This window comes from Scyliorhinus torazame, chromosome 4, assembly GCF_047496885.1.
Source record: "Scyliorhinus torazame isolate Kashiwa2021f chromosome 4, sScyTor2.1, whole genome shotgun sequence".
NCBI classification, from domain to species: Eukaryota; Metazoa; Chordata; class Chondrichthyes; order Carcharhiniformes; family Scyliorhinidae; genus Scyliorhinus; species Scyliorhinus torazame.
In genome coordinates this window covers 326,412,727-326,429,853 of record NC_092710.1, presented here as the reverse complement: position 1 = coordinate 326,429,853, position 17,127 = coordinate 326,412,727, and the positions used below count along the sequence as shown (strand labels likewise).

The 17,127-nt window shown below is 45.0% G+C and overlaps 1 protein-coding gene across 4 annotated transcripts in view; it reads right to left on the bottom strand.

The window, feature by feature from the left end:
* Positions 1 to 221: 221 nt before the first annotated feature.
* The window catches only part of kcnk5a (potassium channel, subfamily K, member 5a), a 38,655-nt gene continuing 21,749 nt past the window's right edge, over positions 222 to 17,127 (bottom strand). For all 4 annotated transcript variants that reach the window (XM_072500182.1, XM_072500184.1, XM_072500185.1 and 1 more), the window contains 4 exons: positions 7,000 to 7,111; positions 6,684 to 6,850; positions 5,463 to 5,631; positions 222 to 3,830 (listed from right to left, as the gene is read on the bottom strand). In XM_072500182.1, coding sequence (XP_072356283.1) covers positions 3,001 to 3,830; positions 5,463 to 5,631; positions 6,684 to 6,850; positions 7,000 to 7,111 — 1,278 coding nt within the window. In that variant the 3' untranslated portion in view covers positions 222 to 3,000. The remainder of the gene's footprint in view (positions 3,831 to 5,462; positions 5,632 to 6,683; positions 6,851 to 6,999; positions 7,112 to 17,127) is intronic.

Here is a 17,127-nt window from a genome sequence, read left to right as displayed (position 1 = left end):
AGCTAATTAGCACTCTCTTCACACAAGTAGTTTTTCCCCCCTGGCATTATACTCTTGAGATTGTCCTGATGAGTGCAAGATGAAAAGCTTCTACAAAAAGTGTCATTATTTCAGCAATATTCAAGTTCTGTACTGCAAAATTACTATTTACATACCACAATATTGAAGACCTGGGAATGGAGGTAGTTTCTTGTTTTGTTTTTAAAAAGGCTGCTGAGACATTTAGTATTGTATATACATATATAAAAAAATTTATTTACATTCTGAAATGAACATAGAAATAAATTAGGTCCACAATATACAGAGAACCATAAAGGACGGCACTTAATACAAGACAATTCCAGGAATAAATACAACAAACAGGCTTCTGGAGTTCAATAGTTTCTCAATACATGGAGTGACACAGCGATAGGAAAAGCTTTTAACTCTTCCTTTACCTTTAAAAGGTTACCTTAGTATTGCAGCCAGTCTTGAAAAAGTCATATGATCCTAACCACCCTTGAGAAAATTATATATAATGCAGGTTTTCCTTCTTGGGCATTTGGGACTATTATCAATTCACCGTGCCTCTCACTGCTTCTGTAATATTTTTCTCCCAAACGCTGCTTTAAATAAAGTGACTGGCATTTCCAAGCTCATTATCACATGATCAATGAGCTTGGCTATGAACTTCTGGTAATAATACACGCTGCCTGCGTTCGGTTTCTGCTCTCAATAGTTTACGACGTCCGTTTAGTTTTATCGTGAGGTGACCTAGCCCCTGCTCTGTTCACAGACTTCCTGCTACCAGGCCTCCAGTATTCCACATGTAGTCATGTTCTGGATTTTATTTTTAAACACAGTGATGCCGAAAGACTCTACTGAATACATGTTTCAAGCGGGGACGCAGGAGGGTTGCGAGTGAGTCTCCATGAAGGAAAGGAGAGTTTTGGCCAGGGTTAGGCGAGCGGCTTGTTGTCCTTGTTCCTCTGCACTAAATTTCCATAACAAGTACATTCTCACCTAACCTTCAAGATAAAAAGGGACGAGTATGCCCTATGTCTAGAGATTGTTGTTAAACCGTTAACTGTGCAGGAGAGACACAAATATTCTTCAGTGGCGTCATTTGTAATTTAAAATATCAGGACATCAAGTGGGGTGTGTGTTCTATGGAACATCTAAATCGATTTCCACGCATTAAAAATTGACACTGTGAAGACAACAAAAAAACCTTAGACTTTGTAAAAACTTCTACAATCCTTAATGTCATCGAGCTCCTTCAATTCATAACAATAAAGTTTTAAAAACACATCAATGCCTGACCATATTATTCCTCAACAATGGTGCAGGATATTCTCAAAAGGAAACAGCAATTTATTAAGAATGGGAGCTTTTAATGGTCATCGACGTTAGGCAAAACAAGGCAAATGTGGAGAAGCTGCAATGATCTCTTGCGCATTATCCTTGCCTCAGTCGGGCAAGAGGTCTCGTTGGGAACCCGGCCTCACAGATTTTACGGTTTCATTGCCTTGAGGACACAGTGCCATTTTGGTAAATATTCTCACCAATCCAAAAACAGAAAGAGCAGCCTGTGATTAGTGGGGCACAGAGGTCACAATAGCCTTTTTCCTCATGCTATCTTAGTTCACAGTGGAAAAGCACAATTAAACCGAGTTCCAGCAGCGGCTCCATTCTGTGACCGATATATTCTTTGATTGAACAACCGCAGCAACAAATGAATATCAGTGACAACAATGCCTGTAGTAATTCGATACTTGGGAGCGAGCAATGTACTTAGCCCAAATTCATCGCTCATTCCCCTTCCTCCAAAACCAGATAGCCATCCACCGGTCATTGAAATGAGTACCAGGTTTTAATAAATGTAAACAATTAAGTGCCAAAAAATGGTATTCCAGTTTCCACTGGTAAAGTTTGTTGTGTATGTTCAAACAGTTCAACGTGCAACAGGATGGAGAACAGGAAGGTGCAATGGCTCATTCGCACCACTATTTACAAGTCAAAAACATGTGGAGGGCACAGAACGGGGGGTGGGGTTGGGGGGGTGGGGAAGTAGAAAAGAGAAAGGAGTCTCGTCCTAGTGAGTTCATCATAGGCTACTTCCAATGCTCATCACCAGGTTTTCATCTGCAATTTCATCACTTCAGATCGCAAAGCGTGTGGAAAACATTGTTTGGTTTATTCAGTGGCCATCAGTCGGCAGCTGCTTTTCTTTGGGATTTTGTAGCAGATAACCAAGGCCAGATAAACATTTGTCTCTGGGAGTATTGTTGAAAAGTCACAAACAAATATGTACAAAAATATACAGAAAGAGTCACTCATAAGGTGCAGGTCAAAATTAAGGCCATGTGGCTGTAACGTGGTGACAAGGACAGGGGCTTGGCAAAGTGCAGCAGCCTGGGAATCTTGACCTAGGTCCCCCATCCCCAATTTTCCAGTAGCAAAAAAAAATAAAATAAATCGAGCTTTCTGAATTTTCCACTCATACATCGTTGAATCTAGGTCTGAAGAGAAGCTTCTCTGTGCCAGTACAGCCTTGGAACTAAAAGCAACTGCCTTCTTTAACGCCTACAGTTCCTGGCTCAAAAACAATTGCTCAAAGAGGCTTGTTTCTTAAACCGGTCATTCAAAAGAAAAAAAACACAACAGTATATAAAAAAAGAGTTCTTTGAATATCTTTAGACTTGGAAACGTTTTAGTTTCCGTCACAGTTTCCATCCCAGTCAACATTTATGCTGGAAAGTTTGCTCTCTGGCTCTCCTGTTTAGAAGAGGAGTGCTTCTTTTTCAGCTGAGGCCTCTTATTTTTATTTCGAAGAAAAAGGGATTGTGCTCGTGTCTCGGGAAGCGTTTTGATTGTACAATCAAGTGTCTGTCACGAGCAGCTCCTCCAAACTAACAGGGTGCCGCCCGCCACCTGTCCGCCTTTTGCTCAAGTCCTGCTGCTGAATGAACAAACTGGGACCAGGAAGTTTGGAGAAGGGAGTCCCCCAGGTGCCTTTGGTTATATGACCACTTCAACGTTGTGCACTTTGTTGTACCCGTTCATCAGTTGCTCGTAGTCAGGTGGACGACACGTCTGGTAGTCTGAGTGGACGGTGCCTGGTGTCAGCACCAGGACATCAGACTCGCCCTCGTCCACCATGTTCTCATCCAGCGACAGTTCCATCTTCTCGTCGTCGCTGAGCAGGTTTTGTTCGTCTATGAATCTGATGTTGACATTCTCAAAGAACAAAGGCGGGCGGGCGCGCGTGTCCCACACCGAACAATCCTCCCGGGCGGTTTTATCCAGTTGATTCTCTTGCGTGGTGCAATCCGCCCGGGTGTTCGGGTCTTTTCCTTCATTTAACGGTGCTGTCATCTCAGTGTCCTCAACGGCAGGTAGATTGGGTGGCTCATAACGGAATCTTCTCAAGCCTATTTTTCTCAACTGAACCGTTGCAGGTTTACCGTTCCCCTCATCCTTAGCCGTGGGTTTGGCAGAGCCTTGAACACCCAGGAGTTTGCTGCTGTTATTTTTCAAAGTCTTTGAGCCAATCTGCTTGATGAGATCATTGTAGCTTTCTTGTTTTTTGGAAAGGAAGCGAAATATGTTTACCTCAGTGGAGTCTGACATTTTAGATTCTGGCATTTTTGAATCAAGAGGCTGGGTGTTCGACACGTTTACCACAGATTCCCTCATTCGTTTCCGCCGCTTCTTGATGGCTTTGTGTGCCTGGACGAACATGCTAACTTTCCAGTTGAAGAAGAGGGAAAGCCATGCCAGACCCAAGTAGATCCACAGCTCTACAAAGTATCTGTAAAGGATATGGTAGTTTGCGTTTGGGTCAACACCTATAAAAGAAGTGGACAGTTAAATATTGTTGCAGCTATTGAACTGAAAATCAAAGTAAAATCATCTCAAGTAGACACAAAGTAATGAAAATTCATCTAAATCTAAGATATCAATTGTCATGAATTTATTTTATTCATGCAAGTATTAAATTGCTTTATTCTTCCTTTTTTTTTGCTACAAGGTCTGGTTAGGCCACATGCCTCTTGGCATTAAAGTTGAACATCCTGATTCAAAGGCCCTACTAATGCTGGCTGGTGGGAGATGAGGAGGCTGATAAGAGCAGCCTGGTAATAGCTCTCCCCCACCCACCCCCTAATTCCCCCCTCCTACTCTGTAGGGAGAAGCCTCAGAAATCTGGAACTAGTGAAAGAGGGAATGAGGAAGTGAGATTTTTGAAAGAAAAGTCAACCCACTATTTCATGCAATTGCACACATCTTAGGAAGGTCACAAGCTGAAGTCCAGCTGGCCAGATTGAGACAAAACTGGACAAGCTGAAGGGGGTATCTCTTATCAACTGCACTTACCTTCTCACCGGATCACCCCACCCCATTTCCCTGAGACACATATTCAGAGGGGACACTCGCTGTTCTTTACTGGGAGTCTGCCTTGGATGGGAAATTTGAATTGCAGTAATGCAGTTGGATACTCGTTCCAACAGCTGAATTGGCCAGGGTCAAAAGTTAAAGAGAAGCAGCTTTGGCAGTCAGGACTCCCTTACTCCACCCAACCTGCTCAACAGGACAGGTTAGGCAGCTGTCTTTGTAAAGCAGTGATAACTCTTGGTGGGCAAGAGTCCCTCTCGTCTCGTTTTCCTCGACTCTCCACCTCAGGATTACTCATTCTGGTCATCACACAGTAAACCTCAGCTCCTCTCCCCTCGTTACATGGCTAAAACTGCAAGTGTATAGTAAACCATGAGGTGGGCAGTGGGAGCACGAAGAGATCATCACATTACACATCCCGTCATGCATCCCTTATTTGAGAATGGCACCAAGAATCTCCAGTGTTTCACCCCTCTCTGCAGTGTAAAACATGTCTATCCTCAGCTCAGGGCCAAGTGAACAAATATCATCAACAGCAACTGTACATCCCAGCATTCTGCTTCCCCATTTTACAAAAATTAAAGTACCCCACAACTTTTAAAGAGCAAGGCGTGACAGGGTCTTTGCCTTGCTGGGACCAGAGAATGGTGATGCTGATTGTAGTGAATGTTTCATCCATTCTTGCCTTGGCCTGTTTGTTGGATCCTTCTGCTAAAAGCCGAAAATGTTTTCAGGCACTCATTCAGCTTCACAGTGGAAGGAAAGTGGTTACCACTCTGAAGTTGTGTGCCCGCTGGAGGAGTTCCAGGTTAAGCAGTGACATTGCAGATTGATATAAGCTTGTGCACTATGTTGGTGGTGCTACAACAGTGGTTAGTGGGCAGCGGAGTCCTACTGGGCTCTTGCACGGCGATTTGTGACAGATGACACTGTTGCAAAGCGCTGTGTGGAACAGGCATTTTTCAAACAAATAAAGTCTTCGTACTCAAGTCTCACCATCATTTCAATCTCCAAAATGACTCGATTTGAAAGCGAACTCTATACGCATAACCCAATAAGAGGCAATTTAATCAGAATATGACGCTTACCTGCCACAAAGTCTCCAAATCCGATGGTGGAGATGGTGATGAAAGAATAGTACAAGCCTTCAATGTATGACCATCCTTCAGTCACCATGAAGACAAAGGGTGGAATTACCAGATGCACCAGGACACCCCAAACAATGAAAATAGCCGTGCAGGTTATCTGAGCCTTCCGCTATTAAATGAAAGGATCAAATAGAGCATTAGAGCAAGGTCAGAGGAATGCACAGGACAATTACTCCCCATAATAGCAATTACTTTGACATGGTTACATTTCTTATAAGTGCTTTCCCACCTTTTAATCTCCAATTTCATTTGATGGTTTCGTACCAAGAAAGCCAATTTGGCCACATTTTTATATATAATCTGTGATAATTGTATGCATTTCAAAAGCCCTAAATATCCTAGCTGTACTGCCTGAGCACATTAAACAAAAATCTTGACCTGCCCTCTCTCTCTACAGATGCTATCTAACCATGATGGATGGACTAGCTTTTCCAGCTTTTGGATCAGTTGATGACAGGCTTGCCTTTGAGTCATGCAGCTGCTGATTCAAGACCAACTCCAAAGACTCGTGCATATAAACTAGCCGAAGCCCACTGTGCAGTTCCGAGGGTGGACTACTCTGCTGGGAGCACTCTGCCATCCTTCAGGCGAGATGTCAGACCGAGGGTCCTGTCGATGTTCTCAAGTGGATGCAAAAGATTGCACGGTGTCACTTGAAGAAGGGCAAGGGAGTTCCTCCCGGGATCCTGGCCAATATCTATCCGTCAACTGCTTATCGTCACTAAAACTGATTATCTGGTTATATCGCTGTTTGCGGGATCTGGCTCTGGAAAATAATTGGCAGCTGCGTTCTTCATGTTACAACACACTACACTCAAAAAAAATAATGAATTGGCTGTAAAGTAGTTGGTGACATCCTCAAGCTATTGCAAGCATTACACCGGTGCAAGTATTTCATTCCAGTCACATTCTGTCAAACAAATAGACTGATGAATGAGGCCAATGGATAGGGGTCAGGAGGGAGGAATTGTTTTTGGGGCATCATATTAATTTCCTGGTTTGTCTGGCTCAGCTTGATATTTATTTTTTAAACTTGCGGGGTTCCTTTCAGGAATAAACCTTTTACCAATCTTACAAGGACATCCCCGGTACGCCTGCTGAAAGTTACTTGGAATTTTGAACGCCCGTAATGAAGAGGAAATAATAGCTAATAGCCCTTACCGGACTCATGCCTTTCCTGGTCAAGGCTTCACCCAGCTTCTTGGCTCGTCCTCCAAAGAACTTCCCCAATGCACTGATCCAGGAGAGGCAGAGCGGTGTGCCAAACAGCCCGTAAAAGATGCAGAAGAGGCGTCCCTGTGAAGTCTTGGGTGCAATGTTTCCATACCCTGTCGCCAGAGGTGAGGGGAGCAGAGGGAGGAGAGAGAGAGAGAGAGAGAGAGGGAGAGAGAGAAAAAAAGAGAAGACGATGAATGATCCGCTCATGCAGTGGGGCCGCCTTGTGACATTCAGATCTGCTGCCGGTGAGGTAACTTACCGATGGTGGTGATGACCGTTGCAGCAAAAATAACCGCATTGGGCCAGTTCCAATTGTTAAAGGTCTTATTACCGGTGATCGTGACGCCATTACCAGCAGCTTGTTCGACAGTCTGCAATCACAAAAGTGGGGACATTTTCTTAAGTCAGCTTAAAATTGAAGCCCCTCACAGATTCAGAAGGACTAAAAACAGAAAGCACCTATGTTTTTAACCTCCTCCTCAAAAGGTGGTCACTAGCCCCCTCCCCCACGGTAACAATGCAACAAATTATTATAACACGAGGATACACTCATGGTTCCTCCCTCTCCTGAGGTGTCTCATTAGGCATGCATATGAAACATACCACTGTGAGAATTAATTTAAAAGCTGAGCACTTGTGAGGGAGATAAATACGCTCCGTGCTGTGGAACTGGGAAACACAGAAAACTTGAGGGGGTCCTCAGTTCAACCCATGAAGTTGGACTGAGATCAGCCGTGTGCACCAACGGTGCTACAATTGACCCTTCTTTTAAGTGCCTAGAGCAACATAGGGAACAGAAATAGGTGATCCTTTCACAGCAACAGGAGCAGACAGTGCATATGAAGGAACAGGAATAGGCCATGCACGTAGGTAGCAGGGCCTGGTTGGGGCTGAAGGACTTCCATACAGTTAACTGATCACCGCCCACCTTCATCAATGAGCAATGACCACATGACAGAAGGTTGTTGGGCAACTATAGAATTGTAGCACAATAACGGAGACTATGATTTAATGGAAATGAAACAGAGGCCAGTGTCTAGCGTTTAGCCTGGTGTTTCCCAGCGCTGGCAGCACCAAGAAGGACCCCGCTATTAAACAGGGCTCTGCTTCATTTCTGGGCCTCAGTGAGGAACGCCCCACCGAGGCCATACTTAGTCAAATTTCCTGCACTAACGAGCTCCGCTCGCCAGTGCAAGAGGAGATCAGAGTGCCATTTACACCCCACCACGGCCTCAAGACCTCCCCAATGCCCCAACTTACCAATTAGGGGGTCCTTGAGGCCCCTCCCCCCCCCCCCCCCCGCATATGGGCACTGATCCCCAGCATGGTCAAGATGCCAACCTGGGCACCTTGGCACTGCGTGCTAGGCTGGCAGTGCCACAATGTCCGAGATACAGCGGGGTGTTAGGCTCCCACCCTGCCTGGAGCGCCACCACCCAGGAACCCCCCCCCGATCTCCCAGAAGACCCCACTCTCACCAAAGTGCCGGTACGACTGGTCCACGTTTGTGGAAACCAGTTCTAAACGGCGTCCACTCGGGGTCTCCGAGGCGAGGCCGTTAGGTCCCTGCCGCTGTGTCGTGTTGAGAATGTCATCTGCATCTATCTGGTAAAGGGATACACAGGAAATCCAAAAATACCCCCTGAACTACCACTCGTATTTTACTCAAACAAGAATAGAAATGGCTCAACACAGAATTCACACGGTGTGGTGGTATGTATTAGGGGTAATACGGTACACCATGAATGCCGAGGAGCTATTGGAGGACAGATGCTGGGTCCCGATTGGATCTGCCACCTACTGGGCTCCACCCAGACAGGCGGGGTATAAGAACCCGGTTTACTCCCCGCAGCTGCATTCTGTGACTGAGCTGCTGGGGAACAAGTCTGCTCAATAAAGCCTCGATTGAAGTTCTCTACGTCTCGCCTCGTGTGTGATCGATGGTGCTACACACGGAAATGGGCAAAGCTTGTTAAAGTGTCAAGTGACAGCAGCACTGGGGACAGTCAGGGGCTGTTTAGCACAGGGCTAAATCGCTGGCTTTGAAAGCAGACCAAGGCAGGCCAGCAGCACGGTTCAATTCCCATACCAGCCTCCCCAAACAGGCGCCGGAATGTGGCGACTAGGGGCTTTTCACAGTAACTTCATTTGAAGCCTACTTGTGACAATAAGCAATATTCATTTCAGTAGACAGATGGGTGAAGCCAAGTGACAATGTGGGGGAGAGAATTTGCACAGCATAAGTCTCCCAAAAACCTCTATATTGACTGCCAGTGGTTTGATTTGCTGACCAATTTTTTCTTCTGCAAAAGGCATTGGAAATGCCTTTAGCGGAGTGCTTCTGGATGACTTAACACTCCAAGTGACCCAGTGGTGTTCAATAATCGACTCAATTAACATTTAATAATAATCGCTTATTGTCAAAAGTAGGCTTCAATGAAGTTACTGTGAAAAGCCCCATTCCAGCGCCTGTTCGGGGAGGCTGGTACGCTAATTGAACCTGCGCTGCTGGTCTTGTTCTGCATTACAAGACAGCTGTTTAGCCCACTGTGCTAAACCAGCCCCTTTGAATAAAAATGCCACTGCGACGTCTTTAGAGCAAGCACTTGCATGTAGCACCATCCACCTCAAGATGCTTCACAGCTAAAGCGTTACATCTGAAGTGCCCCAATACAAGAGAGAATGAGAGAAAGACAGAGCAAGATAGAGAGCACATATACACAGAGGCGCACACACATAAAGCACACAACACAGGCACGAGCTGCAGGGACCAACGCAGAGTGGGCAGGACGCAAGGCAAGTTTATTTAATTTTTTGCACTGGAATGGTGGCCAAGGGTTAATAATAGAAATCATCACTGTCAGATGGCGACAGCATTTTCTAAAGAGCAAGAGGGACCCACAGACCTGGTGAGTCTGCAAGAGAGGGTTTTAATTACAGGCCGTGCACAGTTTGAGCGAGTGCAGCTCAGAAAACAGGGATCAGTCTCTTCAATCTGCGCAATGCGGCACTCTGGAGGAGAATGAGAAACTTTCAAACATTAATTTGGGCTGGGGATTTGCTGCTAATTCCGCAGGTGATCATTACAACCTCAGCAAAACAAAGCAGAGACTTGGCACTGTGTGAATATTCAAAATCACTGCTCTGCTACCTACCTCAACGGCACCCCACCACCACCACCCCCCAAATCCCAACTCCACAGATCACACTTGGGTGCCTGGATCGAGAAAAACTCACTCAACTCCTTTGCTTCCAAATTACTGCAGAAATAAAATGAACATGAGCATTTGATCGCTGGGCAACACAACCACATGAAACTTTGCCCACAAGGTTTTAAGGAAGTGGTTTTTCCCCCAGGTCTGCCTGCTGCACTCCAATCCATCAGTTTGAAAACATCACAAATATTCCTCCGGTTCTCGGGATTGGTGAACAATAATCGAGCGTTCAGTGCCCCAGGGTCGCTCCAGACGACCAAGTCACTGAAGAGTTGGCTATTTTATCGCCCCTCCCGCCCCAACCACACCCACACTCCCTCCGCAACCTCGCCCCTTCAACAAGTTAACCCCCACACAGAAACATAACCAAGAGTCAGGCCAAAGGCCTTATTGAAACAAGATGGTGTTTCTCGGAATTGCGTTTTGCTACATCTTTACTGAGAATACTGAGAATCCAGGTTATGAGCAAACTGATAACAGCAGCAGTAGACCCACCCCAATAACCCTTCCATATGCTCTGGCTATCTTAGCTGTCAGGCATGGTGCGGTAATCTCCTTGCTATTATGCAAGGTACACACAAGCCTGCAAAATAAATACTACATATACACCCTGGGCTGATTGGCAGAACATTCAGAAGTTTTACAGTGTAAAGCAACTTTGTGAAGACCTGTCCATTTTGGACTGTAAAAAAATTATTGATGTGTCCACTGGTAGGGGACACTAGAACCCGAGGTCACAGCCTCAGACTAAAGGGATGATCCTTTAAAACAGAGATGAGGAGGAATTTCTTCAGCCAGAGGGTGGTGAATCTGTGGAACACTTTGCCGCTGAAGGCTGTGGAGGCCAAATCACTGTGTGTCTTTAAGGGGAAGAAAGATAGATAGGTTCTTGATTAATAAGGGAATCAGAGATTAATAAGGGAATCAGGGTTATGGGGAGAAGGTAGGAGAATGGGGATATCAGCCATGATTGAATGGCGGAGCAGACTGGATGGGCCGAATAGCCTAATTCTGCTCTTATGATCCCTTGCCTTTAGATAAAGAATTTGAATGTGTCTGTAGATGATCGTCAGTACAGGCCCCAGCTCTCTTTCCACAGATGAACACTGACATGTCGACCAGGGTTTTTTTTACGAAAAATATATTTTTAATTGAACATCATTTAAATACAAGCACAAAGTTCAAAAAATCAAATCAGAAATGGTAAAAGAAAGAGCAATGTTGACTATAGAGAATCAGTGTTACCACAAAACTGCTTGGATGTGTGGTCTTATAGACACCTTAAAAAAAAGTTACCGCGCAGGCCTGATCTTAGACAAATAATGCAGGGCCACACAAAAAAAATGAATAGACAGGCTGTGCAGAACAGCTACATTTTAAAGGGAACTGTGGTCAGGATTTTGAAGACGCTCATGGAACATTAGTCTTTTGAGAAGCCAACACAAAATTTAGATTACACGATTTTTCCATTTGAGACAGGATTTGAGAATCTCGACTTAAAGACAAGTCACAGGGGGCACCATAAAGGGTACAAGCTCTTCACTGGAAAGCTAAAGAAAACACTCTTCTCTTCCACGTGTTTCTTTAAGCCATAAGATGCACAGAGCCAAGCAAATTGGTTTCAAGGCGACACTTTTAAATACAATAGAAGAGCAAGTCAAGAGGCTGAGGGTTGTGAAGAGCATGTGTCAGAAGTATTCTGTTAGAGAGGGTGCAATAGGGTTGTATTAAAGAGCGTTGCTCGCAGGACAATGGACTTTTGCCCGATTGCCATAATGGGAAAATAGCACAGTTGTCATTTTTGAAGGATCAAAATAGGCCAAAAGGTGGCTTCCAACTAAACCGACATTGTGGCTGGGAGTTACACAGTATTTTATGGCATTTAGTAACTGCGGTTTAAAAAAAACTTATTGCAGTTCTATGATTTTGCGATTGACAAACGCAACACTTGTATTGCTTTTAATTAAGTTAGTTTACAAATGTAAGAATGTCCAAAAAGGTTCCTCCTTTCCTTTTAGCCTGTGAATATGCTTAACCACACTGCAGCAGCCAAACAGTGGTCAGTTGAGCCATCATGATTGGGAAATAACCATCACGAGAAAAATCACGAGAGGAAGTTTCAGAAGAGAACCAACTCATACTGAAACTGCAACCTTTTTTTAAAAAAAGGAAATGCTTAAGAAAGGAAACACATCTCACGCTGCAACTAAAGGGCATGGGCTTTCAAATCAATTGGAGCATTTAGAAACACATTCCCCGTTTTTAAAAAAACCATGTGGAATTATAAGGAAACAGATTTGATACGGGTCAACTCCACACAGTTCAACCCCTTTACATAAAGGAGACAGTCACTGGATGCATCCACCAAGCGCTTTTTGAAGCTTGCTGTTGGAACATAGAGTCAATTGTGCACACAGCAAGCTACCTCAAACAGCAATGTGAGCAATGTTAACCGAAGGATACATTTGGTCAGTGCACCAGGGAGAATGCCTCTACTCTTGCCACGGCATCTTTTACATTCTCTTGAGAGAGCGGACAGGGCCTCGGTTTAACATATCGGAAAATACAGCACTCTCAGTGCATCAATCGATTGTCAGCCTTGGAGCTTGTGTTCCAGCAGGACTTGAACCCGAGGCTGTGTCACTCAGAGGCGAGAGTATTACTAGCTGAGCCACACCTGACACTCGACAGGTTTGGAGTGCTCCAAGCGTGCAAGAAGAATCAGCTTAGCTCAGAACCAGGCCTAGACTGGAGGGAGTGTTTCCTAGTGTCGCCAGGCATCTACATTCTCCCCACTTGGTTCCAAACAACTTATAAAGCTAAAGCCCCAGTGCGATAGTGAGTAGAATGAAGCTTGTCAATGTTCTGCACCAATAATCGGTGTGGCATTTAACTCATTAAACTCTAGCTGTTCTTCTGCACGCACCTGGAGGTCGCTAGACCTTGGCTTTTGGTTAATGTTTAGCCAAAGTCTTGGGACTTGGACTGTGTCCCTGTGGGGAAGAGAGAGCACAACAGCAGAAAAATAGGAACTCTGGTGAGACAGAAAACCAAAGCCCTGCCTCAGGCGAACATGAAAAATCCCATGGCAATATTAGCAAGAGTAAGGGGGGGGGGGTCTCTTTGCTGCCCCGACCACCATCTATTATTTCACTATGATTACTAAGAAACAGGTCATTTATCACAATGTTGGTCTGGGCCTTGCTATGTGTAAGTTGGTTGCCGTCTTTTCCTACAGTACAGGCGTCCACATAGAACATTACAGCGCAGTACAGGCCCTTCGGCCCTCGATGTTGTGCCGACCTGTGAAACCACTCTAAAGCCCATCTACACTATTCCCTATCGTCCATATGTCTATCCAATAACCATTTGAATGCCCTTAGTGTTGGCGAGTCCACTACTGTTGCAGGCAGGGCATTCCACGCCCTTACTACTCTCTGAGTAAAGAACCTACCTCTGACATCGGTCTTATATCTATCTCCCCTCAATTTAAGCTATGTCCCCCTCGTGCTCGACATCGCCATCCGAGGAAAAAGGCTCTCACTGTCCACCCTATCCAATCCTCTGACAATCTTGCATGCCTCAATTAAGTCACCTCTTAACCTTCTTCTCGCTAACGAAAGCAGCCTCAAGTCCCTCAGCCTTTCCTCATTAGATCTTCCCTCCATACCAGGCAACTCTCCTCTGCACCCTTTCCAATGCTTCCACATCCTTCCTATAATGCGGCGACCAGAATTGCACACAATACTCCAAATGCGGCCGCACCAGAGTTTTGTACAGCTGCAACATGACCTCATGGCTCCTAAACTCAATCCCTCTACCAATAAATGCTAACACACCGTATGCCTTCTTAACAACCCTCTCAACCTTGGTGGCAACTTTCAGGGATCTATGTACATGGACACCGAGATCGCTCTGCTCATCCACACTGCCAAGGATCTTACCATTAGCCCAGTACTCTTCCATTCAAAAGCACTTCATTGGCTTTGGAATGCTTCAGAATACAGGTTTGGAAAGGCAGTACATTGTTTTTTATTTGTTCATGGGATGTGGGTGTCGCTGGCTGGACCAGCATTTATTGCCCATCCCTAATTGCCCTTGAAATGGGTGGTTTGCTTGACCATTTCAGAGGGCACTTAGGAAACAAACACATTGCTGTGGGTCTCTAGTCATATGTAGGCCAGACCAGGTAAGGTTGGCAGATTTCCTTCCCAAAGGACATTCATGAACCAGGTTTTAACGACAAAAAAAAAAATGGTTTTATGGTCATGGTCAACATTAGACTTTTTAGTTCCAGATTTTGATGGAATTCTAATTTCTACATCTGCTGCGGTGGGATTCAAACCCAGGTCCCCAGAGCATTACCCGAGGCCCCTGGATTGCCAGCCCAGAGACAATAGCACTACGCAACTGCCTCCCCCATAATCTAGGCAGAATGAATGAACACTCATACATTTTACACGTTCAAGGCATGAAACCCATGGCCTTTTCATTCAACAGCTTTTTATACCACTGAGCCCAAGTTGAGACAAATAGAAGAAAATATAGCAAGTATTGAGTCGGGAGATCGATCAGCCATGATCGTACTGAATAGCGGAGCAATGTCAAAGGCCGAATGGCTGACTCCTGCCCCTTTTCCTCATGTTCTTATTCTTGGGATTTCAGTAAAGTGTAAATGGTGGCAGCGACCTTTCCATAATCCATTTGAACATTCTCACAGTTAGTGGTTCAATTTACAGATAGTGACTTGTATAACGTCAGATTGCTGGGATGTGGTGGTGAGCATGAATGCAGCAGATCACACCACAATTAGAGTGCATCTGCTTAACAGCTTATCCTGAAGTATACCGGTATGGATGTACAACACTGTTTGCCAAGGGCTGCGCTCGAAGTGGGTAGAGAAGGGCGGATCTGCTAGCTGCCACGGGAACAGGATCATAAAATCGAAGGCACAGGGACAGGTGAAAGTATTTCAAAACAAAAACAGAGCGAGAAGCAAGTACAACTTCCTCAACCTATTTCAGCCTAAAGATGATTGTGAAGGCAGTGGGACCTTCCTCCCATTCTGGATCGGCAACCTTAGACTGGCGAACAGAGAAAACAAATTGCACTAGGGCAAATGTAACTGGTATTATACTCCTTTGTAAGAAATGATTGCTGGTTGGGAACACAGGGGCCATGCAGTCTTTGCATGGATAAACCTTGACCGGCCACAAACAATGAGAGACATAAAGGAAATCTCCAGAAGCAAAATTGCACTTCAGCCTCATGACTCAGCGTCACAATCACTTATCTGCATTGGCAGCAAATAAAATACCATTTTGATGCAGGAAAGCACCAACATTAAACACAGACATCCAAATTACTCAACAGTCGGAGAATTGTACATTGTTAATAGTACTTATAAAAATCGATACAGAGTCATGCATGTACACACACTCAACACTTTCCATAGTGCATATTGGCCTCAAAAAGTTTGTACTTTTATTGGGAAACCGGCCTCCCCTGACAAATGTGCATTCTGTAGGCCTCACACATGCTTTTTAATCTGTCTCTCCAATGCAACTTTCAGATATCCCAACTCCTATAGAGAGTGACCTGGCCATAGAGAGATCAGAGTGCAAGATTCTCAGTCTGGTACATTCCTCCCTCTGACCAGCAGAGAAACATGTCAGGAATTTTACTTTGGGATTTTTTTATTTTTAAAAAAAATTCCTAATGAGTATTTTTGTGATAAATATGTCTCTATCATACTCCATTCCAGACACAATAAATCCTGCCTATGTGCCTTGAAACCTTGAGGTAGTTATCATTTTGATAGCAGAGGACACATTTGGAAAGTTCTGATAAATCAATTAGAGTTGTCTTTGTTCTTCCAATGATATTTCAACTCAATAACAATGTAGACATTTCAGTGCAGCTCCAAAATTCACGTGCAAACCAACTTGACACCCTTAAGGAGGCTATCTCATTGCACTTAAATGTCATGTTACATAAGAGTACCAGCATAGTGGTAGACTTTTATTCGTACTTGGCATTGGAAACAGTTCAGGGAAGGTTCACTAGGCTGATTCCTGAGGTGAAGGGTTTGTTTGATGAGGAAAGGTTGAGTAGGTTAGGTTGGCCCTATTCGCATTGAAGTTTAGAAGAATGAGAGGAGATCTTACTGAAACCTACAAGATCCTGAGGGGGCACGGCAGGGTAAATACTGCGAGGATGTTCCCCCAGTAGATCCCAGAATGAGGGGGCAGTTTCAAAAGAAGTATGGTCAAGAATAAAATGGTTACCCATTTAAGAGGGTGATGGAGGAGGAATTTCTTCTCACAGAAGTTTGTTAGTCACAGAGTCTCAGGGCGGGATTCCCCGTCCCGCCACTCCCGTTTTCCGGCGCAGTGCACGGCCCTCCATTGTGGGCCACCCACGGAATTGGGAAACACACGGGCGTGGGTGAGTTGCTGGCAGGGCAGAGGTTCCCACCGTTCGAGAATCCCACAGACAGCGTTTTACAGCACGAAAGAGGCCCTTCGGCCCATCGTGAATGTACAGTGAATGGTAGAACTCTCAAGAGTATTGAAAGTCAGAGAGATCTCGGTGTACAGGTCCACAGGTCACTGAAAGGGGCAACACAGGTGGAGAAGGTAGTCAAGAAGGCATACGGCATGCTTGCCTTCATTGGCTGGGGTATTGAGTATAAGAATTGGCAAGTCATGTTGCAGCTGTATAGAACCTTAGTTAGGCCACACTTGGGAGTACAGTGTTCAATTCTGGTCGCCACACTACCAGAAGGATGTGGAGGCTTTAGGGAGGGTGCAGAAGAGATTTACCAGAATGTTGCCTGGTATGGAGGGCATTAGCTATGAGGAGCGGTTGAATAAACTCGGTTTGTTTTCACTGGAACGACGGAGGTTGAGGGGCGACCTGATAGAGGTCTACAAAATTATGAGGGGCATAGACAGAGTGGATAATCAGAGGCTTTTCCATAGGGAAGAGGGGTCAATTACTAGGGGGCATAGGTTTAAGGTGCGAGAGGCAAGGTTACGTGGTGGAAGCAGGGACGATAGTGACATTTAAGGGGCATCTTGACAAATACATGAATAGGATGGGAATAGAGGGATACGGACCCAGGAAGTATAGAAGATTATAGTTTAGTCGGGCAGCATGGTCGGCACGGG